Source organism: Lontra canadensis, unplaced genomic scaffold (assembly GCF_010015895.1).
Source record: "Lontra canadensis isolate GAN:19392208 unplaced genomic scaffold, GSC_riverotter_1.0 scaffold28, whole genome shotgun sequence".
In the NCBI taxonomy this organism is placed as follows: domain Eukaryota; kingdom Metazoa; phylum Chordata; class Mammalia; order Carnivora; family Mustelidae; genus Lontra; species Lontra canadensis.
This window is the reverse complement of record NW_022631022.1, coordinates 211,028-237,641: the sequence shown is the minus strand read 5'-3', so window position 1 is coordinate 237,641 and position 26,614 is coordinate 211,028. Positions and strand designations below refer to the sequence as shown.

Here is a 26,614-nt window from a genome sequence, read left to right as displayed (position 1 = left end):
CCTTTTTTTTTTTTTTTTTTGACAGCCATCCTAATGGTGTGAACTGGTATCTCACTGTAGTTTTGACTTATGTTTCCCTAATGACTAGTGCTGCTGAACCACACACTTTTATGTGCTTTTTGGTCCTGTGTATGTGTTCTTTGGAGAAATGTCTATTTAAGTCCTTTACCCATTTTTTTAATTGGGTTATTGTCATTGTTGAGTTGTAGGAGTTCTTTATATATTCTGGATATGAATCTCATCGGGTATACGGTTTCCCATCATTTTTCACTCTCTTGATAGTACCCTTTGATGCACAAAACATTTTAATTTTCATATGCATATTTAAGGTAAAGCAGGAGTCTGCAGGCAGCTTGGGGCTGCTCTTAGATTCTGTCCACCCCTATTCCCCAGCTTCCCTAGTGCACATTCAACCCTCTGTGGTGGCGAGGACCATTTAGTGGTCCTCTGGGAGGGGCCTTCTGTCACAGTGATGGGAGGGAAACTCTGCCCTGGTTGCCTCCTGGGCTCTGTGCTGTTTTCGGGTTAACATAAAGGAGATCTAGACAGGAGCCCGGGGGAAGGAGGAAATCAGAGGTGGGCTGGCCAGGCAGTATGGCCAGAAAGGGGCCACCTGTCTTCTCTCTGGTCCTCCCCACCGTCTCTTCGTGAAACCTGAACTCCCTCTGAACGTTGCTTCTTTGGGTCAAATGTACAACTTCTGTTCTGAAATGCCATTGATGACATTCATGCGTCCGGTGGTAACTTGAATTAGAGACCTCTCAGCAGCTTCCTGATCTCATGTTTCTAGTTTTCTAAAGCAAGCATGGGAAAAATTCCCTACCAAACAGCCTTCTTTGTTTTTGCTACATATGCCTGACTATGAGTTTTTTGTTTTCCAGCCTAATTTCTTTCTTTTTTTTTTTTTTTTACCCAGAAAAGAGGAAGTAGCATAATAGTTGGGCCCATCCAGAGTTTTTCACATTTGGGGCCCACTGCATTCCTTTATTTTGAACAATTGGTTGGCTGTATGGACATTTTGGGGGAGACACTGTAACCCGAAACTCTCCCCATCCATGCTTGTTTGGGATCATTCCAGAAGGCACCTGACACACACAAGCAACTGAAAGAGACAGAAAATGTTATACAGATGGAGACTTGGGCAGAAAGTGTAACCCAGATTGAGATTTATTCCGGGGACGTGGCCTCTGATTGTAAGAGCTGGTTTTGTTATAAAGGAGACCTTAATGATCCCTTTCAAGAGCAGAGTAGGAAGATGGAAGGAGTAGCCATGGCGAACTGACCCAAGCCGATCGCTCACTTCCAGTCTCTGTGTTTCATCAATTCCTACGGTGGTGGTGTTTTATGAACTCTGAAATCAGGATTCATTTCCAGAGGGTGCCTTCATCTCCTGATTATAATGTGCAGCACTTCTTTCCCTGGTACACGAAACAGTGGTGTGACTTCCAGCTGAGAGTGTCTGGAAGTACGTCAGTGTTTAGAGGTAATTGAGAGCAAGGGGACCCCCAAACCCTCACGGCCAGACAGCACGGGCACAGCACAATGAGAGTCTCAGGCTGAGTTCCCCTGCCATCCACATATTTTTCAGCAGGTGCCAAAGCAGGAGGATGGCCTGTTCTGTGGGCAGGTGAAGTCCTACCTAGCACTACCCTCTTTAACGCTTTTGCACACCTTTTCTGTAAGCACGTGCAAAGTTGATACAACATTTATGTGGGGGCCTGGGGCAGCTGGACTTCTTGGCTTTAGGCTCCTGAATCCTCCCTACAGGGCTCACCTGGGCTTATTCGGGGGGAGTCACCCTGGGGCATCCAGTCACTGTCCCGGCTCATGCAAGAGGATGGGCGCCTGGACGATCCTTCTCATCAGCTCCCATGTCTTCTGTTCCACTCATTTCGCCAGTTAAACAGCACCCATTGTGCTAATTCGCGAACACTTTTTGGTGTGGGTCAGAAATAACCCCCGCTGAACCAAAGGTGTGGCCTCTGGAGTGTGAGTTTCTGCTTCGTCTTTCAAATGCTAATTAACCACCACCCCAGGGGTGTGGGTTAAACCTAACCATTTCATATCACGCTATCTGTGTGAAGTGTTTGAAAGCAAACCACTTGCAGTATAATAATAGCAAATGAATACTTCCGACTCAGGGTACATTGTGTAACAGCGGCATTAAACACAGCTTCTCTAGACCTCAGGGACACCTGGGTGACTCAGTTGGTGAAGGGTCCTTGATTTCTTGATCTCAGCTTTGATCACGATCTCTGGTGGTGATCTCAGGGTTGTGAGATGGAGCCCCACGCCGGGCTCAGTGCTGGACCCGGAGCCTGCTGAAGATTCTCTCTCTCCCTCTCTCTGCTCCTCCCCTGCACCACTTGTCCTCTCTCTCAAAAAAAAAAAAAAAAAAAAAAAGCACAGACCTCATATAACTCATATGGAAATGAGACTATTTTTCACTTAAACTATGTTAGTAATTCTAGAACGTGGCTATAGTTATGAAGATATTGTTATCGAAGATGCTTGTGAAGATGGTGAATACACTTATTTCTGTGAGATGTCAGTGGAAAAAGCAGTATTTTAAAATTAATTCGTTGGGTATAGTAAGGGATTCTAATATGTCTAGCCACATTAATAAGTTAATGTTGCAGAGAGAGAGATTGTGTACTAGTTCATCTGCATCCCAGAAGTTATACATTTTTTCGGACCTTCTCATTGGGAAAATAGCCCATCAACTTATATTCAGCAACTTTATATGTAGGTATATTTGGGAGGTTACAGGGTTTGCTAGCCAAGTCCTCGGGGCCTGGGATCCAGTGTATCGGATGAAATTTCTAGCAGGGGAGGTATCTCCAGGAATAAGGATGGAATGCTAGCCTGAGAGGGGTGAGGTGGTCAGGGGCAAGTTTCACCTTGTATTAATTTTGTTTGGTCTTAAATCTGAGAAATCTGAGAGGACTAGCTGGAAATTTGATGGTGATTTTGTTGTGATGATTTGGCCTTTTTTTTTTTTTTTTTAGTGTTGTTTAGGGCTATTTCAGGAGAACTTGGCAGGTCTTGGAGAATATGTTGTAGCCCATTTCCCTTTCTTTTAGCTGTTCTAAAACATATCTTTAAGCTGTGAGACCCTCATTTAAATGAATCTCACATGGAACACCAATGTACCGTTGAAATCTTAGCCAAGCTTCACATTGTGTCTCTAATGGGAACTGTCTGAAGCCCTTTTGTCTTATTCACTCTTGTTTCTAGGCCTCTGCAGACAGAGACAGCAAACCAAGCTGCTGTTTGAAATACTGGAAATTACACTCTGGTTTTTATAGTGTTGGTGAAATTAAGAGCTTGTCGTGTGATGGGAACAAAAAACACCAGTGAGTTCATTGATGTTCAGTTACATCTGCCGTGATTAAGAAGGGATATAACATATGAATCATAAGCCAGGTTGTTTCATGATTTCGACAGACAGAAAGGTTTACATTTCAGATGCAACCTAACAGTGGTTTAATGGAAGAGTTCCTGCTTCCTTGGTACAAAGACAGGACACAAGAAATCTCGAGCTTTTGTAAGACCCAAGGTCAAGTCTTACCCAAGAGTTTGTCTCAACCTGATTAACAGACAAGGATGGCCATCCTTTAACCTCTGGGTTATAAACATCATCGTAAACATTCTGCGTGGTCCTTCTCTCAGCAGCAAAGGGAAATTAAGACCTAGTGCTCTGTGCTAGCTCTTCGTAACCTTTATTCAAAGCCCCTTCTCTACTGAAAAGGAACTTACAAAACCAGAAATCAAATCCTAGTTTTCTAGCAGCCATTCACTGTGTGATCTTGGGCAAACCCCATAGCTTTTCCACGCTTCCATTTTCTTGCCTGTAGAATAGAAAATGAATCTTCCTCTCTGAAAATTAGTACTAATAGCAAGTGTTTGTTGGACCCTTACTTTACGCCAGGCCCTTTAAATGGGTTCTGGCGTTTCATCATCATGACACCCCCATGAAGAAAGTACTACCGTTGTTTCCATTTTACCCTTAGGGTAACTGAGGCACAGGCGTTAACGTTCCTTGCCCAGGGTTGCACGGGTTGCACTGGTCTTTGAATGCAAGTGGCTTGAATCCAGCACCCAGGCCCTGCCCTGCCCTGCCTTGCCTCCTGAGATGGCCACAGTGGGGGTGAATGAGATGGGCCAGGAAGCAAGGTGATAAGGATGGGGTTGGTGTGGTGGATGAAAGTTTCCCTCCTTCTCAGGGTGACTTGTGCTAGCTAGTTGGGTGTCTCATCTCTTTATACATTTGTTGGGGAGAGTGACTGTCTTATTCCTCTTTTTTTTTTTCCTGTGCAGTGAAAGAAGAGAATGGTATGGAGGCTGCCTACTTCCGTCCATTCTATGTGTCACAAAGCGATACAATTTTTTTAAAGCTTTATTTGTTTATTTTAGAGAGAGAGAGAGAGAGAGAGCATGAGCAGGGGGAGGAGCAGAGGGAGAGAGAGATTCCTGGAGCAGACTCCCTGCTGAACGTGGAGACTGACATGAAGCTTGATCCCAGGACCCTGAGATCATGACCTGAGCCAAAACCAAGAGCCGGCCACTTAACCAATGGCACCACCCAGGTGCACCAAACCCATACAATTTTTGTATCTGTTTAATTCTCACCGTGTCCTTCAAGCCACAGCAGCCCATGGAGAATCCTCAATTACACACTTAGACTTACCCGTACCTGTCATGTGATAAACGTGGTAAACAGTGGCTGAATGAAGAAGTTGGGGACTCCTCTGCTATTGTCATTACCCCTTATGTTTGCAGTTTAGGCTGGTCATTGTATTGGGATGGTATGTGCTGGGAGAGAAGGGGACCGTTCCTTTTCTTTGTCTTTCCCATGACATTGAGGCTACTCGAGGGAGTACTAGAGGACCAAGGTGGGCAGGTGTGTGGAGACCAGCCTTGGCCCCATTGCTGGAGGATTTCCTGGTGTGCCTGAGGTCCCCCCCAGTACCAGACCTCCACCTTGTGTCCTGTCACTGGGTGAGATCATGGTGCTTCAGAGAGTTTGGGAGTCTTGGTAATTAAGCCTGCAAAACTGAGAGAACGAAGGTGGACTATGGCCCACTCACATCGATGTTGTTTGCAAAGTATTAACTTTTATTTTCTTTAACTTCGGTAAAGTGCGCTTTAAAAAATTATTTTCTTGGGGTGCCTGGGTGGCTCAGTAGGTTAAGCCTCTGCCTTGGGCTCAGTTCATGATCTCAGGGTCCTGAAATCAAGCCCTGCATCGGGCTTTCTGCACAGCGGGGAGCCTGCTTCCCTCTCTCTCTCTCTCTGCCTCTCTGCCTACCTGTGATCTTTGTCAAGTAAATAAATAAAATCTTTTAAAAAAATTATTTTCTTAAAAAATTATTTATTTTCGGGATGCCTGGGTGGTTCAGTCAGTTAAGCGGCTGCCTTCGGCTCAGGTCATGATCCTGGGATCGAGTCCCACATTGGGCTCCTTGCTCCGCAGGGAGCTACTTCTCCCTCTGCCTCTACCTGCCACCCTGCCTGCCTCTGCTCTATCTGACAAATAAATAAAAATCTTAAAAAAAATTATTTTCTTCATTATTCTGTAGCTTGGAAATATTACACACTTTTTATAGTGGTAAAATATGCACAATGTGAAATTGTGTAACGATTTTTAAGTGTCTAATTCAGTGACATCACAGTCAGAACGCTGTGCAACCATCACCACCACCCGTTTCCAGAACTTTCTGTCATCCCAGACAGAAATTCAGTACCCATGAAACAACAATGCCCCATTCCTCCACCAATCCAGCCTCTAATCTACTTTTTGTCTGTGTGAATTTGCCTACTCTAGGTACCTTGGGTAAGTGGAATCCTACACCATTTGTTCTTTTGTGACTGGCTTGTTTCCCTCAGCATAACGTTTTCAAGTTTCATTGATGTTGAAGCGCCGATCATAGCATCATTCCTTTTTAAGACTGAATAATATTCCATTATGTGCCTAGGCCGTATTTTGTTAGTCTACCCATTCATCTGCTGGTGGACACATGGGTCGTTTCCCCCTTTGGACTTGTGAATAATACATCAGCGTTTTTAAGAAAGAAGCAAATTTATGGCAATGAAACATAAATATATTGCATTTTGTTACAGAGTTCTATTTTTTTTTAAGATTTTATTTATTTGAGAGAGAGAGAGAGAAAGAGCATGAGCATGAGCAGAGGGGAGAAGACAGAGGGAAAAGCAGACTCCCTGCTGAACTGAGAGCCCGATGCGGGTCTCAATCCCTGGACCCTGGGATCATGACCTGAGCCGAAGGCAGACGCTTAACTGACTGAGCCACCCAGGTGCCCCAGAGTTCTAGATAATAACACATAGAACATAAAGACTATAATAAGCAGCAAAAGTGTAAACAAACCACAAAACGAAAACCACACTTTAAGTTCAGAGGACGAGTGCCGTTGCTTTAATGAATGGTGTTAAGCATTTCACTGAAGGACCAGCGTGAGCCAGGCAGACACCCCGAGAGTTTCCAGCCATCCTAGGAGTGTCCTCTCTAAGCACTTGGGCAGGTAGCTTTGCTCGTAGGCGGAGGTGGTTGGTGTCTCATAAGAGGTACAGGCAGGGTTTCTGGACCTTCTGAGGCAGGGACAGAATTCCCCTGGGGGAGCTCTAAGGATGGGGCCGATCTTGGCTCAGCAATGATGGGAGCTGTGGGGGGCAGAGGGAGGCGTTAACCAGGGTAAATTCCTAGCACTGCTCTTTCTTTGCTAAACCCAGCTTGCATGTTTCTATTTCTCAGGCCGTCCTGAGGGCTTCAGGCCCCTCTAGCTCACATTACTCACAGCTGTTAAGCAGTCTTAATCTTGCATTTAAACAGCCTTGTTACTTGGAGTTGCTGTGTCCCCTACAAGTGCCTCAGATTTGCTTGTCTGCTTCTTGTGTGTGTCTCAGGGCAACAAAGCTCCCATCAGCCTTCTGGAAGAGCTGCTTTTCTTTGGGTGATCTGGGGCAAGGCCTCTGTCCTCCTCTGCCCGCGAATGGACACAGACTCGGGATCACACGGCTGGCCCAGGGGCAGCCCACGATGCTGCCGTGAGCCAGCTGCTTCAGCTGTCCCCTAGCCTAAGAGAAGTCACTGCCCCCCTCTGGCCCTGATGTCCGACATGAGGGGACCTGGTGGCCTCCAAGGCTCTTCCAGCTCTGCAGTTTCATGATCGCCCCTACCAGGAATGAATGACCTCCCTCCAGCCCTCTCGGAATAAATGACTCAGCGGTCTCATAGACCTGCTGCTGTTTTTAAGGAAGCCTGATTATTTTGCCGTCACAAGCAAGTGTTTGTTCAGTGGTTAAACAATCTGATGGTCTTGATCCAGCTGGAGCTGGGCTGGGGCTGACTGGATTTCTTCACGCCGTCCTCTTGCAGGGAAGCAGCCCTGGCACCGGCTGGCCACACGCACCCCGGGCCATGTCAGAACTCTGAGCCGGCGACAGGGAGCAGCTGTCCACCACTGGCCATCCCAACCCAGCTTCGAGATGCTGAGCCTGAAGCTGCCCCAGCTGTTTAGCATCGACCAGGTGCCCCAGGTATGTGCCGAGTTCCCGGGGCGTGGCGAGGTCATGGTCTTTGCCTCCTGGGGTGGGGGACCTGTGCTGGCTTTGTCTACAGCCAGCGGGCCTCCTGTTTCCCCCACCTACACTGAACCTGGAAATGGGAGGGATCCCAAGACACCCCTTCCCCATGACTTCTCTATTTTATCCCAAACAAAGCCTTTATGGAGATTCCACATTCAAGCTGAAGACAAGTAGCCAGGGGCATCCGGCTGGGTAGAAGTTTCCTTTGGGGCCCTCCCTTGGGTTCCTGAAAGCAGGCAGGGGCCAAGTCGCCTCGGGTGTGTGGTTTTGCCCTTGTCCTTACCACTTGCAGGAGGCTCGGGCCCAGTGTGGCTTGGGGCGAATGGGAGGGTGGTCCCGTGGGCCTCAGCCCTGGCCCTATCGTGGACTCCTGGGCCTGGGAGCTCACATGCGGCCTCCCTGAGGCTCCTGGGATGCCTTGACAATCTGCATTTGTAATCGGCCTGAGGTGGGGCCACACGGCAGGGGAGCCAAGGCTCGTGGGCCCACCCCCCTTCCCTGGCGGAGAAGACATTTCATATACACCCTCGGTGCCGGTTCACATTCCCTTCCTTTTGGACTGAAGATGAACCAGTGTTAATGTCAGGGTGGGAAGTTTCAGCTTGAGGATGTCCCAGACTGAAGGGAGACCTTTCACGCTGCAGACTGCCAAGTACTTCCAACTTTCCTCAGAGGCCTAAGACCCGGGCACCCTCAGCCCCCGTGATGGAGACGAGGCGCGGGCAGACTGCCTGTGAGGCTGGGTGTCTGCAGCTGGGTGGCACTGGGGGGTGACAGAACGTGAGGCAGAGCTGTCTGGTGGGAAGAGACGAGGGACGTGGCAGGGGACAGACAAATTAAAAATGAGGCTGGCCTTGCAGGACACCTCCCGCGGGCTCCCAGGGCCGTGTCTCCTCCTAATGGGATTCTCTGCTGGGTTCTACCCACAGACCACGAATGGCTGCGATTAGTGGGAGCACGGGGTGAATTCTTGGATTCATCCATTCATGAAAGTTTTCTTGATAGCCTGCTGTGTGCAAGGTGTCATTCCATGCCAGACTCAGAATAATCCATACAAATACTGCCCCTAAGCAGTTTTAAAATGTGGATGTGTGCTTCTGTTTTAAAGTGGGTTAGGGTGTGTCCTCAAAGACCCAGAGGAGGGATCGACCACTTCCATCATGGGGGAGGAAGGGCCCAGGGATGGCCCCGTGACAGGAGAGATCTTGAAGATGGGTTGAGGGTGGGTAGCTTGTGGGATGTGGACCAAGGCAAGTAGGTGGAAGGACTGGTGTGGGCAAAGGCCTGGAGACAGGGAAGCACCGGGCAGGTGTGGGGCCTTTTGGGGGCGGGGTTATGGGTGCTGCTGAGATGTCTCTCTGGGTGTTTTGGGCAAGGTCACATTCAGAGCAGGTGCCCAGGAAAGAGGTGAAGGGGAAGTGAAGGTCTCAGTGAGTACTTTGTGGGCTTCTGAAGCATGGAGATCCTGAAGACGAGGACCAGAAAACCCAGAGTGCTAAAGAACATGTCTCTTCTGTCCAGTTTTCCATAGACAGTGGAGGTGACAGTATCCTTTTCCGTAAAATGGTGCTAGTCAGAGGCAGAGAATCAACATCGAACCTCACATCCACTATTTGCTTTGAAACCTTCCTTGGGTACTTACATCCATTCCCGGGCTTCGGGGCCCCATGCTCAAGGTTCATGGAGCAAACAGGGGCTCTGTCTCCCTGGAGGGTACTTTTACTTGAGGATTTGCTGGGGGAGGGGGACAGAAATGTTTGTTGCTAAAACAGGTGCAAGTATATTGAGGAGAAAAATGCATACATAATTTGCATGAATATTTAGAATAGACCTCCTACAAATGCTAAGCTTACTTTTGTGGGCTCTTTGGGTTCTGATACCCAGTCTGTGGAGTGACATTGGGCAAGATACTTAATCTTCTGACCTCAGTTTCTGCACCTGTAAAATGGGGTGATGGGACTGTCTGCTTCCTGGGGTTATGGTAATGAGATGGCCCATGTGAAGTGCCCGGCACCTGGGGACCATTCAGTAATGTTGGCTGCATTACCATCATCAAGTCTTCATACAGAGGCCCTGAGTAGCCTCTCGTTGGTATGTTAATGAGCTGTGTGGACTGGGCCACTTCCCCACCCTCTCTGAGCCTCAGTTTCCTGATCTGTGAAATGGAGATAATATCTGTTAATTTAGTCTCACAGGGCTGTTTTGAAGATCCAAGAAAAATGAGATAGAACAGCGGGACTATTATGAAAGAAAGGAAGCATAGCCAGATGGTGTGTTCTTGGGTAGGTGGGTTTGGGCACTGGGGAACCAGGAACTAACTCAACAGGCAAATGGTTTCTCCAGCCCGAGGTTTCTCAAAGGGGGTACTTGGATCACCACCATCAGAATCATCGGGAGCTTATTAAAATACAGTAAGAATGGGTCCCCTGGGTGGCTCAGTCGGTTAAACATGTGCCTTTGGCTCAGGTCATGATCTTGGGGTCCTGGGATGGAGCCCCGTGTTGGCCTCTCTGCTAAACAGGGAGTTGTCTGTCCCTCTCCCACTGCCCTAACCCCCAGCTCATACTCTTGCTCACATCTTCTCTCTCTCTCCAATAAATAAGATCTTAAAAAAAAAAAAAGTGATGAAGAATGATTGCAGGTATTTTTGTATTATTCTTGATTTTAATAAAAAGGAATGCTTTGAGCATTTCATCGTTTAAAATAATGTAGCTTCTGTGTATGTACGTATGTAAATAACCTTTATCAATTTAAGGATATTCCTTTCCACTCCTTGTTTTCTAGTATTTTTTCCCTTTAAGAATGAATTTTACAGAATCTTTTTTTCCCCCATCAGTCCATCTTTTGAGATGGTCGTATATGATTTATTTAAGATATTAGTGTGGTGAATTACACCAACTGATTTACTAATGTTAAGTCAACGTTGCATTTAAGTAGAACTTGGTCATGGTGTAATATCTTTTTAATCTACTGCTGGAATCAGTTGTTTAGGAACACTTTGTTTTTTTAAAGATTTTATTTACTTGTCAGAGAGACAGAGAGGGACAGAGAGAGAGTGTAAGTGGAGTGTGAGGCAGAGGGAGAAGCAGGCTCTGTGCTAAGCAAGGAGCCAGATGCGGGGCTCGATCCGAGGACCCTGGAATCATGACCTGAGCTGAAGGCAGATGCTTAACCGACTGAGCCACCCAGGCATCACCTGTTTAGAAACCTTAAGATTTTTTTTTTTTTTCTATTTTTAACTAGAGAGAGAGAGAGAGCATGCACACAAAGCAGGGGGAGGGGTAGAAGGAGAGGGAGAAGCAGGCTCCCCACTGAGCAGGGAGCTTGACTCGGGGCTGGATCCCAGGACCCGGAGATCATGACCTGAGCCAAAGTCAAATGCTTAACTGACTAAGCCACACAGGTGCTCCTGTTAAGGAGTCTTAAATCTTCTTTTTTTTTTTTTTTTAAGATTTTATTTATTTATTTGACAGACAGAGATCACAATTAGGCAGAGAGGCAGGCAGAGAGAGAGGAAGGGAAGCAGGCTCCCTACTAAGCAGAAAGCCCAATGTGGGGCTCGATTCCAGGACTCTGGGATCATGACCTGAGCCGAAGGCAGAGGCTTTAAACTGCTGAACCACCCAGGCACCCCAAGGAGCCTTAAACCTAATGAGTTGATGTGTAATGTTTCCTTCGGATACTGCCCTTGCTTGGATTTGGATTAGGATTTTGCCAGCCACAATGAGTTGGAGAGCTTTGCCTATTTATTCTATGGAAAACTGTATAATATTAGAATATGTTCTTGAGTGGGTGGTAGAATGTACCTGCATGATTGTCCCACAGGGCCACCCCATTGCCCCCCCCCCCAGGGGAACACCATTACCTGCTAATCTACATGAATGGCAGCCTGTTGTGTGGGGGACGGAACAACTCATCTTGCAGCTGAATTGTCTTTGTGAAAAGAATTTTTTTTACAGCAGCTTTGTTGAGATATAATTCACATAACATAAAATTCATCTTTTAAAAGTACACAGCTTGGGGGGTTTTAGTATGGTGACCTACACAAAGTCTGTTCCACAAACTCTTACCATGGTCAATTTTAGAACAGTTTCATTACCCTAGAAAGAAACTCTGTACCCATTAGCGGTTGTTTCCTACTTGCCATGGCAACCACTGATTTACTTTCTGTCTCTATGGATTTGCCTCTTCTCAGTATTTCATATAAACTGGATCGTGTAATAAGTGGCCTTTCGTGAATGCCTTCTTTCACCAAGCGTCAATGTTTTCAAGTTCATCCATGCTATACCCTGTATTAGTATTTCATTTGTTTTTGTGGCTGCCTAATATTCCATTGTATGGATGCATTGCTCTTTGTTTATTCATTCATTAGTTGATGGACCCTTGAGTTTCCATTTTTTGACTATTACAAATAATGGTGCTATGAACATTTAAGTATCTGTTTTTGTGTGAATGTGTTTTCAGTTCTCCTAAGTACATGCCTAGGAGTGGAATGTTAGATCATGTGGTAACTCTATGCTTAACTGTTTTATTTATTGTCATAAAATACATTTAACATAAAATTTACCATCTTACCGATGGTATTAAATATATTCACATTGTTGTGTAACAAGCACCACCATAAATCTCCATAATTCTTTTTTATCTTGTAAAACTGAAACTCTGTACCCATTAAACAATAACTCCCTATTTCCCCCTCCCCTCTGGCTTCTGAAAACCATCATTCTACTTTCTGTCTTTATAATTTTGACTATTCTAGTACCTTCTATAAATGGAATCATACTGTGTTTGTCATTTTGTGACTGGCTTATTGATTTCACTTAGCATAATTTCCTCAAGATTCATCCATGTTGTACATGTCAGAATTTCCTTCATTTTTGAGGCTGGATGGTATTTTTATATGTATCTACCAGATTTTGCTTATTCATATTCATTCCCTTATCAATAGATACTGGATTACTTCTATGTTCTGGCTCTTGTGGATAATGCTGCTATGAACATAGGTGTACAAATACTCCTTTGAGATCTTGCTTTCAGTTCTTTTGGGTATATACCCTGAAGAGGAATTGCTGGATCATCTGGTAATTCTATTTGTAATTTTTTGAGGAATCACCATACTGTTTGCCACAGCGATGGCACCATTTAACGTTCCCACCAGCAGTTCCCTAAGGTTCCAGTTTCTCAATGTCCTTGTCAATGCATGTTTTCTGGTTTTGTTTGTTTGGGTTTTTTTGACAGTAGCCATCCTACTATGTAGGAGTACTTTTGATTTGCATTTCCCTAATGATTAGTGAGGTTGAGCATCTTTTCATGTGTTTATTAACTGTTCATATATTTTCTTTGCAGAAATACCTGTTCAAATCTTTTCCTCATTTTTAAATTGAGTCATTTGTCTTTTTGTTGTTGAATCATAGGTGTTCTTTATATATTCTAGATATAAATCCCTTATTGGATACATGATTTGCAAATATTTTCTCCTATTCTGTGCACCATCTTTTCACTTTACTATTAGTATCCTTGGAAGCACAAAAGTTTTAAATTTTGCTATTATCTATTTTTTTAAATTATTTTCTTGCTTTTGATTTTGGTGTCATATCTAAGAATCCTTTGGCTAATTTGAGGTCATGAAGATTTAGTTCTATATTTTCTTTTAAGAGTTTTATCTCTTACACTCAGATCTGTGACCCAGACTATTCCTTTTTCAATAAATTGTGTTGGCCCTTTACTGAAAATCAATTGAGTATGTGAGGGTTTACTTCTGGACTGTAACTTCTATCCTATTGATTTATCTGTTCTTATGCCAGTACCAAACTGTCTTCATTAGCTTTGTAAGAAGACCTGAGAAATGTGAATCTTTCAACTTTGTTTTTCCTTTTCCAGATTGTTTTGGCTGGTCAGGGTCTCTTGTATTTCCATATGAATTTAAGGATCAGCATGTCAATTTCTGCAAGATGAACACAAAGGCAGCTGGGATTTATTTTAGGGATTGCATTGAGTCTGTTGATCATTTGGAGAGCATTACCATCTTAACAATATTAAGTCTTTCAATCCATGAACATGGGATGTTTTTGCATTTATTTGGGTCTTTAATTTCTTTCACTGATATTTTGTAGTTTTCAGGGCCCAGGTCTCACACCATTAAGAGTTTGTGATACTGATTCCTAAGCATTGTATTGTTTTTGATACTGCTGTACATGGAATTTTTCCCTTAAATTCATTTCCAGATTGTTCATTGCTAGTGTATAAAAATAAAACTTAGTTTTGTATATTGATCCTACGTTCTGCAACCTTGCTGAACTCATTTATTAGTTCTAATAGTTTTTTAGTGGATCCCTTAGGGTTTCCTATTAAGATTGCATCACTTGCAAATAAAGTTTTGCATCTTGCTTTCCTGCCTAGATACCTTTTGACCTAGCTGGAACTTGCACTATGATATGGCATAAAAGTGGCAAAAGCAGACATCCTTATCTTGTTCCCTATCTTAGGGGGAAAGCATTCCATTTTCCACCACTAGGTATGTTAGCTGTGAGTTTCTCATAGGTGGCCTTTACTGGGTTGAAGAAGTTTAAAAAATTTTTTTCTTTTAGGATTTTATTTATTTATTTACTGAGAGAGAGTGGGGAAAGGGGAAGAAGAGAAGAAGGGGAGGGAGAGGGAAAAGGAAAGAGCAGACCCATTGCTGAGTGCAGAGCCCATCACAGGACTCAAGGAGAGGCTCAAGGTAGGGCTTTACCGGGAGGGGGTGGGTTCTGCACATGGGGGTTGACCTGACACACTGAGATCATGTTCTGAGCCAAAACCAAGAGTCTGAGGCTTAATGGACAGACTGAGCCACCCAGGTGCCCCTGGGTTGAAGAAGTTTTATTCCTGTTTTGTTGAGTGTCTTCTCATCATGGAATGCTATTTCTGTGTCTATTGACATAATCATGTGGTTTTGTTTTTTTCTTCTCAATTAATCTTGCCAGTTTATCTTTAAAAAAAAAATTTGAGAAGAGGTAGATTTGTGGCTCAGTGGAGCCTCTCTATTTTGTATTTTATATCTCTAATTTCTGTTATTTTTTATTGTTTTCTTTCTGCTTTGGGTTCCTTTTGCTGTTTCTGCTCTAACTTTGTAGTTAATCACTCTGCCTTCTAATGTAAGCAACTGAATTACATATGTTTCCCTCAAGTATTGCTTTAACTGCAGACCACATGTGCTTTTTTAGTTCATTTCTAATTTCCATTTTGATTTCTTAAGTAACTTACAATTGCTTAAAAGTGTGTTTGCATTTTTTTTTAATTCCCCAAAGTCTGGAGTGTTTGTTATTGATTTCAATTAATTGATTGCAGCCTGGGAGTGTCCTCTGTATCATTCCCACCCTTGAAATCTGTTCAGCCTAGCTTTATGGTTTAGTACATAATCAATTTTCACAAATTTTCTAAACGTGTCTGGAAATAATGTATAATCTTCTGTTGTTGGGGACACTATTGCGTATATGTCCTATAAAATCCAAAATTTTTCTATTATTACTGATTTTATTGTTTGATCTATCCAGCTTTGAGATATGTTAAAATCTTCTGCCATGATGACAGATTTTATGAATTTCTCCTTATACATAAGTCAATTTTTGCTTTATATACTTTGAGCCTGTGTTTTTTAGGTGCATCTTAATTTATGTAATACCTTCCTGGTGCAGTAAATTTCTTAATATTTTGTAGTGATTCTCTTGCTATGTAGTAATGCTTTCTGTCTTAGAATCTGTCATATAGCAACTCCAGCTTTATTGTTTTTGTTATTTGTCTGGTTTATTTCTTTCCTTCCTTTGAGTTTTAACCCCTTCCTGACCTTATATTTTAACTGTATCTCGTATAAATGGCACAGAGTTGGGTTTTATCTAGTCTGACAGTATTCGTCATTTAACTGGACTGTTCAGTCTGTTTATATTTATAAAGATTACTGACACATTTACATTTATTTTGATCATTTTACACAGTTTCTATTTGTTATTTTCTCTGTTTAGTTTTCCTTTATTTTCTTGCTTTCTTTGGATTGAGTTTTACATCTTTCTTTCTTTTTGCATTTTAACATTTGATTTTCTCCTCCACTTTTTTTATAGTTAATGTCTAGAAATATGCTCTAGGGGTGCCTGGGTGGCTCAGTCTGGTTAAGTGTCTGCTTTCAGCTCAGGTCATTATCCCAGGGTCCTGGGATCAAGCCCGACGTCATTGGGCTGCTTGCTCAGCAGGGAGTTTGCTTGTCCCTCTCTCCCTCTGCTTGTGCTCTCTCTCTTTCTCTCTCAAATAAATAAATAAATTTTTAAAAAGAAGAAATATGCTCAATATTTGTAAGTTAGTGGCTACTGCAGCATTTTAACATGAAAAATTGTACAAGGCAAGAAAGGCAAGGCCTCAGCTGATCACACAGAATGTTCTAGAATGGGGTTTGTCCTTCAGACTAGTCCCAAATGAGAAAGGGAGGCCAGGACTTCATATCCACCATCAGTGGATGTGTGTGCTGCCTCCGGGCAGGTAGTATAGCGTGGGCAATGTAGTGGCCTTTAGCCAAAAGCAGTTCCCATGGAGGGATGGGTGGCTCAGTTCTGAAGGAGGGAAGGGTTCCCTGCTGAATGCATCCTGATATCTACTACAGGAGGACACCCTGCTTTGAACTGATCTGGCCTAGATGTCACATTAAGTAGAAGTAGTCACATGGCCCCAACCTAATTACAGAAAAAGCTGAGAAACATAGGAAAGCAGATGGAATAGTTGGTGAGCACCAATTGATCCCTGCCACACCTAAGTTCTTGGATATGAGGACTGACTGGCAACTTCAAAAACTCCTAAAAACTTATCATTTTATCTTCAAATGTCACAACAAAACTGTTGTATTTTTCTCTTTCTGGAGAAATGTTCTCTAATTTGATTTTTCTTTTTTTTTTAATATTTTATTTAGTTATGAGAGAGAGGGGGAGCATGCACCTGGGTGGGGGGAAGGGCAGAAAGAGAAGGAGAAGCAGGATCCCTGCTGAACAAGGAACCAGATGTGAGACTCCATCCCAGGACCCTAGGATCATGGCCTGAACTGAAGGCAGATGCGTAATCGACTGAGCCACCCAGGTGCCCTTTGTTTTTCATTAATCTCTTTCTCTTAATCTCTCTGAACAGCTTTCTTTGAATCTGCTTTCAGTTCACTAATTTTCTCTTCAGCAAGATCTAGTCTGCTTTTTATCCCTTCAATGACTTTTTATTTCAATGTTTCTTAACTTCCAAGTTATATTAGGTTCTTTTAAGTCTGTTTTCATTCGTATTTTTAAGCTATTTACTTAAACATATCAAACATACTTTTATATTTCAGCATCGAGGAATAGGTATTTATATAGATATCTATATATATATAGATAGATAGATAGATATTTCAGCATCTATTCCTCGAGGTTCTTTGCTGTTTCTGGGGTCTGGTTTGTTTGCAGGCGTGCGCATGCGTGTGTTAAAGCAGAAACCCTCCAGAAAGGATTTGCATTTGCTTTTGTTTCTTACCTGAGGGAGCCACAAAACTTTGACCTCTGTTTATTTGTAATCACTTTAATTTTGCTACTGGAGATTTCTTGGACCATAGAGGCAGTATGGATTTGAGTCAGAAACCCATATGAGATCTAGCTGATGCTTCTGAATTCTGGGGAGGGATTGTTTCAGAGGGACAATTTTCCTTATTGTCTCCTTCTGCCTGGTGGGATTTACTTCACATTCTCTCATCTCTAGAGTCCTAGTCTTTTTTTTTTTTTTAAGATTTTATTTATTTATTTGACATACATCGCAAGTAGGCAGAGAGGCAGGTGGTGGGGGGGGTGGGGAGGAAGCAGGCTCCCTGCTGAGCAGAGAGCCCGATGTGGGACTCGATCCCAGGACCCTGAAATTATGACCTGAGCCAAAAGCAGAGGCCTAACCCACTGAGCCACCCAGGCGCCCCTTGAGTCCTAGTATTAATGGCAAGGTCAGCCTTTGGGCTTGGGATTCATCTCTTATATGCAGAGCCTGGCAGTAGAAAATTTTTCCAGAAGGCATCTTCCCACAGGGTGCTCCTGGTTGCCCTTTGTTAGGGGTCTTTGTGACTTCTTCACTCTTGTTGCCATCTTGCTGATACATTTATCCAGAGAATGATGCAGAGTTCATCCAATATTTTAATTGTTTTAGTCAGAAAGATCTTCGTGACAACTAATGGTCCATTATTCTTCCCAAGCCAGAAGGCCCCCCCAGCCATTCTTCCGGGTTCATTCTCCATCACTCTGAGTCCAGTGGTCTTTCCCTTCTGAGAACTCTGCTAACACTTAGCATTTCCATCAATTACAGCAATCCCTCGTTTCACTTGGGTGGATGCAGTGAAGCATGATGGGCTTTTGCAGCCAACAGACTGGCGGCTGCATCTCAGTTCTGCTGTTAAATATGGCCTTGGAAACTTCTCCCATTGAGCTTCAGTTTCCTTATCTGTAAAATGGGATTGACAGTCTCGACCGGTGCAGTCCTCTCACGATGATCAAATGAAACAAGTGGGTCTGAATTTAGAGACCTATGAAAACCTAACATGCCCTGGGTCTGAATTTAGAGACCCATGAAAACCACAGAATGTGTAGAAGTTACATATGGAGCTAGCAAACAATTATATAGAATGATTCTGTTCTCCCTTGACAAATATTCCTTCATAATCACGGAAGAATATGTGAAAATCTCTAATTATTATATAGCGAAGTCAGCAAAATATCAAAGACAGCTAAATTTAATGATTGTTGCACAATCATTAATGGATGTTATGATGGATTAGTGATGTTGGGTGAGTAATAAAATAAAAACATGCGTAATTTATAAATTACTGCATGCTTATTCTATTAAATTTATTTTTTGCCTTTATTTCAGCAAAATTATGGGTTATAGTGCTGTAATAAACATTATCATGTAATTTGTATTCTATTAACAGTGGTTCCAAATTAGATCACTATTCTTGAGTCACTGAGTCTTTTTTTTTTTTTTAATTAATTTCATTTGGGAGAAACTTCTGTTGAGTTTCTGCTCAGTTCTGCTAAGGTAGAGCAACTGGAATTATCAAAAAATATTCTTGGGGTGCCTGGGTGGCTCAATTGTTAAGCGTCTGCCTTCAGCTCAGGTCATGATCCCAGGGTCCTGGGATTGAGCCCCGTGTCGGGCATCCCGCTCTGTGGTAAGCCTGCTTCTCCTTCTCTCACTCCCCCTGCTTGTGTTCCCTCTCTCACTGTGTCTCTCTGTCAAATAAATAAATAAGATCTTTAAAAAAATTCTTAAAGTCATATTTAGAATCAGAAATGAACCATAAATTTTATCAAGTCCAAACACAATGGGGTTGTATGTGATAATTACAATTAAGAAGAAAAATGTTCTCTAATTTTAATTTCATATACATTACCATCTTCTATATGGTGCTTTTTACTCTCTCTTAAAACAATATCTAGAGCCATAAAGTACTTAAATTTGATTTTTCTTTTTCCAAGAAAAAAGATACCATAAAGAAAACTGAACAGGGGCACCTGGGTGGCTCAGTGGGTTAAAGCCTCTGCCTTTGGATCAGGTCAGGATCCCAGAGTCCTGGGACTAAGTCCTGCATCGGGCTCTCTGCTCCACGGGGGGCCTGCTTCCTCCTCTCTCTTTCTCTACCTGCCTCTCTGCCTACTTGTGATCTCTGTCTGTCAAGTAAATAAAATATTTAAAAAAAAAAGGAAAACTGAACAGAGCAGTATTTCGCTTAGTCAAAATTATTCTATAATCTATAATGCTCATTTTAATCAACAGATTAAAAATACTCTGTTTGGAAGTTAATGTCAGGATTATTTGTATGTGAATCTTCTCTTTCATTGTTCAGAATGCTTTTGTTCCTTTTTTAAAGTTTTATTTATTTATTTAAAGATTTTATTTATTTATTTGTGAGAGAGAGAGAGAGAGAGAGAAAGAGAGAACATGAGAGGGGAGAAGGTCAGAAGGAGAAGCAGACTCCCTATGGAGCTGGGAGCCCGGTGCAGGACTCGATCCCAGGACTCTGGGATCATGACCTGAGCCGAAGGCAGTGGCCCAAACAACTGAGCCACCCAGGCGCCCAAGTTTTGTTTTATTTAAATGTTATTTTTGTTACATATTTCACATGTGGCTCTTTGGGTTTAGAAAAATCCTATACACATCTAAGATAATAAATGTGTACTTTAAATCCCTTTAAAAGTGGAATAGCCAAACCTCAGTATTTTTTAAAGTTTTTGCTAACATCATCCCATAATGAATACCTGTCAAGTGCTCAGACTCAAAATTAATGTCATTTCCTCCCCAGGATGGGGTTTGCTCTGTATTTGAGGACTGTCTCTTTCACTGATTTCTTTCCATCGTCTTGCATCTTTTCTAGATGAAATCCAAGAATGTAATGGCATTTATTTCGCATTCCCATGGTGTGAATCAGAGATCTAGGGTCAAGTCTGATACACGTTTCAGCAAGATGTCCCATATTGGGGACACCTGGGTGGCTCAGTTGGTTAAGCGACTGCCTTTGGCTCAGGATGGAGCCCTGTGTCAGGGAGGCTCAGCAGGGAGTCTCCTCCCTCTGCCAGCCTCTACCCCTGCTCCTGCTCTCTCTCTTTCTCTCTCTCATTTTCTCTCTCAAATAAATAAATAAAATCTTCCCAAAAAGTCCCATATTGGAGAAGATTCGGAGAATGTCGTGCATCATCTTTGAATTGTTCCAAAGGAAGTCATCAGTCCTCCTAGTAAGAAACTGAGACCACGTATTGCCATTTATTTCCAGCTCTCAGATTGCTTTTGGATTTGGGATCAAATTCTGACCTTACATTAGTTTCCTCTTGCTGCCAGGACAAATCACCAGACTTGGTGGCTTCAAAAAGAAGGTAAATTTATTATCTTACAGTTGCAGAGGTTAGAAGTCGGACATGGGACTCACGGGGCTGAAAGCAAGGTGTTGGTGGAGGCTCGAGGGGGAGAATCTGTTTTCTTGCCTGTCCCAGCTTCTCGAGACCACCTGTGTCGTCGGCTCCTGGCCCCTGCCTGACTTCAGACCCCACACCGTGGCATCTCGGCCCCTCTTCTTCTGCCCCCTCCTTCTGCTTTTAAGGACCCTGGGATTACACCAGGCTCCCCTGGATAATCCTGACCATCTCCCTGTTTTAAGGTTAGCTGATTAGCATCTGTGACCTTCATTCCCTTTTGCCATGTTAACCTTACGTAGTCACTGTTTCTGGGATGAGAGCGTGGGCAGCTTTGGGGGGCCATGACTTTCTGGTCACGTTACACTGTTACCACAGCCTAGCCCATGGCAGATTTTAAAATCAGCCCCTACACTGAAAATTGTCTTCCTAGTTCTTAAATCAAACACTGCATTTTTACACCAAATGGAAATCCGATGGAAAATGTTTCAACTTCCTTGCTGCTTTTGTAGGTCTGTGCTCTGTATAGTGCTAGTCATTCAGTGGGACTTTTCACCCTGGTATACCCTACCTGAATTAAGCAATATTAATTTTTAAGACATTTTATGTGTTTTGTCACTGTATCATCTATTAAATTACTAATATCCTTTGAATCCTCCGCCCTAGATAGTGAGATGTAATTTGGCTAATTACTTTTTATCTATCTTTTGTGTTCAGCGGAGAAATTTAGCTTCATTTTCTGTAAATATTGGGGCACATGTACAAAAAAATCCTTCTTAACTGAACATCAGACGCTTCTTTTTTAAAAACACGACACTGATCTCAACGACATTGATCTGTCATCGCTTGATCCTGACAATGGCTGGCTATTACTTCGGTCTGTTTGTAGTTCTAGTAAATTGCATGTGAGTTGTGTACAAGCGGTTTTATGGTATTTTAATTGAGATCCGAAGTGCTCCCTCTTGCCAGGGCTAAGAGTGGCCCGTCCTGGATGAGATAATAGCTTCGTGTCCAGCCCGGTATCAAGGACACCGCAGGCTTCCTTCAACGGCAGGTTGTAATCCGTGTATCAGCTCTCAGCCTGCCCTTTGCCTTGTCTGTTACCTCCGTGCCTTCTGCTTGCAAACACCTTGCCAGACTCCTTCCTTGTCTTTTTCTCCTGCTCTGGCTTTTTGTGCCCATGTCTTTAGGTGTGTCTTGTCCCTTACCTTAAGGGAACCTTCTCTTTTGCAATGAATTGGGTTCTGGGTGGGGAGGTGCCCGTTGGATGCTGGGGGACAGGATGGACCCATCTTGCACGCCCTAGGAGGTTGTGTGGAAGGCAGGGCTCCCCTTTCTCCACCGAGCATCAGCAAGATCCCCAGGCCATCGCCGACACCTGTGGAAGAACGTTTTCGAGACACCAACTTAGAGAGAGTGTCACCCCACCTCCCTGCTTGTCTTAGCCAGCTCAGGCTGCCATCACAGAGGGCCACAGACTGACTAGACAAACAGAACTTCACCTCTCACAGCTCCAGAAGCTGGAAGTCTAAGATCAAGGTGCCGGCAAAGGTTGGTTCTCTGGAGGCCTCTCTCCTTAGCTTGCAGATGTCGCCTCCCTGCTACCCGGTCACACAGTCTGTGCTTACCCACCCCTGGTGTTGCCCCTGCTTCTGAGGGACGCCAGTCAGATCAGACTGGGACCCACCCACAGCCTCATTTTAATTTCATCCCCTCTTTAAGGATCCTGCCTCCGATGACAGTCACATGCCAAGGTCCGGGGAAGGGGTTGAGGGCCTCAACCTACGAATTTTGTGAGGGACACAAAGTGAGGAACACTTTGAAGAAGAAACCAAGGCTCAGAGAAGCACCTGACAGTTGAAAATCACACCACAGGCCAAGAGATGAGAGCTTCCTGTCCTCCAGAGCCCTTCTGAGAGGCCGCATGTAATGTAAGAGGCCAAGAAATGAAGTCTTAGGTGTGAATGCCACTTTCAGATTTGCTCCCCCCACTTCTAGGAGCTTAGAAAATGTCTTAACCTCTCTGGGCCTCAGTTTCCTTTTCTGTGGAATGGGGACAGTGAAAGGCTGTCTCTCACAAGGTCCTGAGGACTCCTCGAGATTTGGACGGGATGTGCAGATTGCCTCACTGAGAGCATCTAACCCCCCACTCTGCCTCACCCCTCTGCCTGCTGTCAGAATCCGCTCCTGTTTCCCACGAGCCAGAACACTAGATGATTTTCCCCAGGTGATTTGCAGTTTAATAGCTAGAAAAACCGAGGGTTTGAAATGGTCTCAGTGGAATTTCAGGCGTCAACTGGCGGGTACACAGAGTCTTTCCCGGAAGCTAAGCCTTGGCAGGCACTAAAAGGAAAACCCGCTGCTGTGGCCTTCCACTCCAGGTACCCGGGGGTTCTCCCTTCTAAATAATAAGCTGCACACGATTTGATTTCATTTCACATTAAACTGCCTAGCCTGGAACCAGGGATGCGAGGTGGATTCCTACAAATCAATTCCACTGTGCAAATTAGCCAGCACCTGCTAACCTGGGGGTGCTTAGGAATGAGACCCAGCTACAGAGTACTAAAGGCAATGATTGCAATTTGCCTTTTGGGGTGAGGACTGGGTGTGAATACAAAATTGTTTCCAAACGTTTCATTTGTTGTTGAGATTTATGTAGTATGTCTTCTTTTAAGATCTACTCTACACAAAGCTCTTTGGCAGGGCCAGAACGGGAAGTGGAGAGAATGCCGCTCCTTTCCCCTGCTCAGAGGGGCTCAGAGCAAGAGTGCATCTAGCATTTTGGCCTAGTAAACTGAGGTTCAATTTGAGGAGGGAAGGGGCAGTACAGAACATCGCTCCTCTGGGACCGAAGGACTCGCCTTCTCTTTTTTTGTCCATTCTTTATGTACTTGTCCTTTTTCTTTTATTTTCTTTTTTTTTGGAGGGATTGCTGTAAATCCTGCCTCTACGGCTGGTTAGTGAGCTTCCCTTACGTGCCTGGGTTCAGGATAGCAGGTCAGAGGAGAGTCTTTTAATATAGGCCCAGTCCTGGCATTGGTGGTCAAGTAGCATCCCCAGGCCTGGGGCAACATTCTTTTTTTTTTTTTTCCTTCTTTTTAAAGATTTATTTATTTATTTATTTATTTGACAGAGAGAGAGAGAGAGAGAGAGATCACAATTAGGCAGAGAGGCAGGCAGAGAGAGGGAGGGAAGCAGGCTCTCCGCCGAGCAGAGAGCCTGATGCGGGGCTTGATCCCAGGACCCTGACACTATGATCTGAGCCGAAGGCAGAGGCCCAACCCACTGAGCCACCCAGGTACCCATGGGGCAACATTCTTAAGTATGGTCAAGTTGTCCAGCTTGTGAATTTCGCAGCCCTTCTGTTCCTCTCTGGCTCTTGACTGTGTAGGTGCCTTGTCTTGCTTCCCCAAATACAGGATCCAAAGAGTAGTCGCACCCTGCATCACCACAGGCAAAATGTAGGTGATCTCCCCCTCTTGTTCCCATCCATCCACTTCCCATCTATGGGCCCCCTGTCCCCACTTTCCTACAGCCCCGCTTCCCTATGTGCTACCACCCCCCCGTGCCCAGCTGTCTGCAGGCCCCCGGTCATGAGCTGTCCTCCTACACAGGATCTGCTAAACTCATTCATGTGAAGGAGTGAATCATCAGTAACAGTGGTTCCATTCTGGAGTCTTTGCATCTTAGTAAGAGGCCAATGCCTTAATAAATTTTTTTTTCTTTATGAAGGGAAGATTGAAATGTGAGTTGGGATAATAGACCCCCAATTTCTGCCGCAGGGCTTTTGCATGCCCACCAAGCATGCACTACCCTTCTCCCATGGATCGCAGGCTGAAGACCATGAGCCTGTCTGCCTCCCTGTCAGTGACCCTGGTGGGGTAGGGAGCTGTAAGCCAGGATTCCTGCTGCCCAGGACAGAAGGCTGTCCACTGTAAACCAGGGACGTCAGCAGGATTGAGTGGTGAATCAAAAACTGGAACAAATTGCTTTAATCAGTTAAGACCCAAACCTAATTCAAATAGTATTTTTTCACTGGACCATGAACCAGCTTCATGAGTCCCCCTCCCCCAGTTGACCAGTTGAACCCAGAACTGAGCTAAGGGAACATAATCATGGTTTTTTAAAAAGATTTTTATTTTGTTTTATTTTACTTTATTAATTTTATTTTATTTTAGTATTAGAGAGAGACTGCACGCGTATATGCACACAAGCAGGGGGAGCAGCAGGCAGAGGGAGGAGCAGACTCCCCACTGAGCAAGGACCCAGAAGCAGGCCTTGATCCTATTACCCTGGGATCATGACCTGAGTCAAGAGCCAAAAGCAGATGCTTAACCAACTGAGCCACCCATGTGTCCCCTTTTTTTTTTTTTTTTTTTTAAGATTTGAAAAAATTTTACTAATTTGTCAGAGAAAGAGAGCACATATTCAGTTTTATAGGTGAGGACACTGAGGCCATGAGAGTCATGGCCGGCTCAAGGTCACATGGCACTTCAGTGGCCCAGATTTGACTCTTAAGCCTTGTAACCCTTCATTCTCCACTTGACTCAGAATCTCAAGACATAGTACATGTTATTTATTGTGTTCTTTTTTTTTTAATAAAGATTTTATTTATTTATTTAACACAGAGATCACAAGTAGGCAGAGAGGCAGGCAGAAAGAGAGAGAAGGAAGCAGGCTCCCCACTGAGCAGAGAGCCTGATGCAGGGCTTGATCCCAGGACCCTGATATCGTGACCTGAACTGAAGACAGAGGCTTAACCCACTGAGCCACCCAGGTGCCCCTGTTTTCTTTTTTTTTTTTTTTTAAAGATTTATTTATTTATTTGATAGAGGAGGGGGAGGGACAGAGAGAGAATCTCAAGCAGGCTCCACCCCAACCCCCTGCACAGCGCCCAACATGGGGCTTGATCTCATGACCCTGAGATCATGACCTGAGCCAAAAACAAGAGTCAGTTGCTTAACCCACTGTGCCACACAGGCGCCCCCCATTATGTACTTTTGAATGGAGATTCTCTCTTAAGCTACAAAGTTGTAACCCAGAAGAGAGAAGGGTGGTGAGATTGCCATTCTCCATCTCCCCTTTCTCCCTCAGACCCAGAAAACCACAGGGAAAATTGTAAAACGTACTTGTGACTCGATTTAGATTATGACTACTAGTATTACCATTGTCATTACTTGCCTCAATGAATCTACTTATTTTTTACCTTTCAAAGCTTATGACAATGTCCATCTACATCAGTGGTTCTTAACTGAGGTCCCTTGGGCCCCAGGGGATGTTGGCACTCTCTGGAGACGTTTTGGGTCATCACAGCCTGGGAGGGTGTGTGCCCCTGGTGTCAGTAGGGAGAGGCTATGGGTACGCTCACCCCTTGCCTAGGACAGCCCCCCCGCCAGCAGTCATCTGCCCAGAAATGTCCATAGCATCAAGATTGAGAAACCCTGGCTCGAATCAACACACAAGGGAAAGAAAGTCTACTGCACATCCTCAACACATAGACTCTCCCCCTTGTTCTTCCCACCCTCTGCCCCGCCTCGCATCCTTAAACTTCTATAATCCTTGTAATCGCCACAGCAATACAATTTACATTCTAATTGTTTTCACGTAATAGCCTATGCTGGGCTTCGGTGCTCTTGCCTCCTTTTCACAATTACGTTTTCAAAGGATCTGCTGGAGTCCCCTGGGCGGGTTGACGCCCATAAGTCGGCTGACCAGTCCATCTGTCTTCTCAGGGGTGGTGACCCGGACGTGCGCTGGGTGGGCCGGCCATGTGGGGAGGGGCTGGCTTGGGCAGGTTGTGGTCCACCTGCATCCTGGGCCCATGCCTTCACTGTGTTCATCATCAAAAGGCCTTTATGAAGCGCTTTGGTGAATATATCCTGGCACCGGGGGAGATCTTCTGCAGAGATCTTGCCACCAGCTCCTGACATCTGAGGCATGTTGGCTCGGACAGACAGCGTTTATGTCTTCCAGCCACAAAGGCATCCAGAGTCTGGCCTGTAGGCCCCAGACAGAGGATACAAAACCAGATCCTTAGGCAACATTCATGACAAGAGTGAGTGGGTCTGTCTGGGAATGCGGAGACT

The 26,614-nt window shown here is 44.3% G+C and overlaps 1 protein-coding gene across 6 annotated transcripts in view; it reads left to right on the top strand.

Moving 5' to 3' along the window:
• PAQR5 (progestin and adipoQ receptor family member 5) overlaps positions 1 to 26,614 on the top strand; it is a 72,351-nt gene that overhangs the window by 25,245 nt on the left and 20,492 nt on the right. For 5 of the 6 annotated variants that reach the window (XM_032864588.1, XM_032864586.1, XM_032864587.1 and 2 more), the window contains exon 2: positions 7,397 to 7,557. In XM_032864588.1, coding sequence (XP_032720479.1) covers positions 7,507 to 7,557 — 51 coding nt within the window. In that variant the 5' untranslated portion in view covers positions 7,397 to 7,506. Of the gene's footprint in view, positions 1 to 7,396; positions 7,558 to 26,468; positions 26,584 to 26,614 lie in introns of those variants that run through there. The other variant, XM_032864590.1, reaches the window with a different exon arrangement.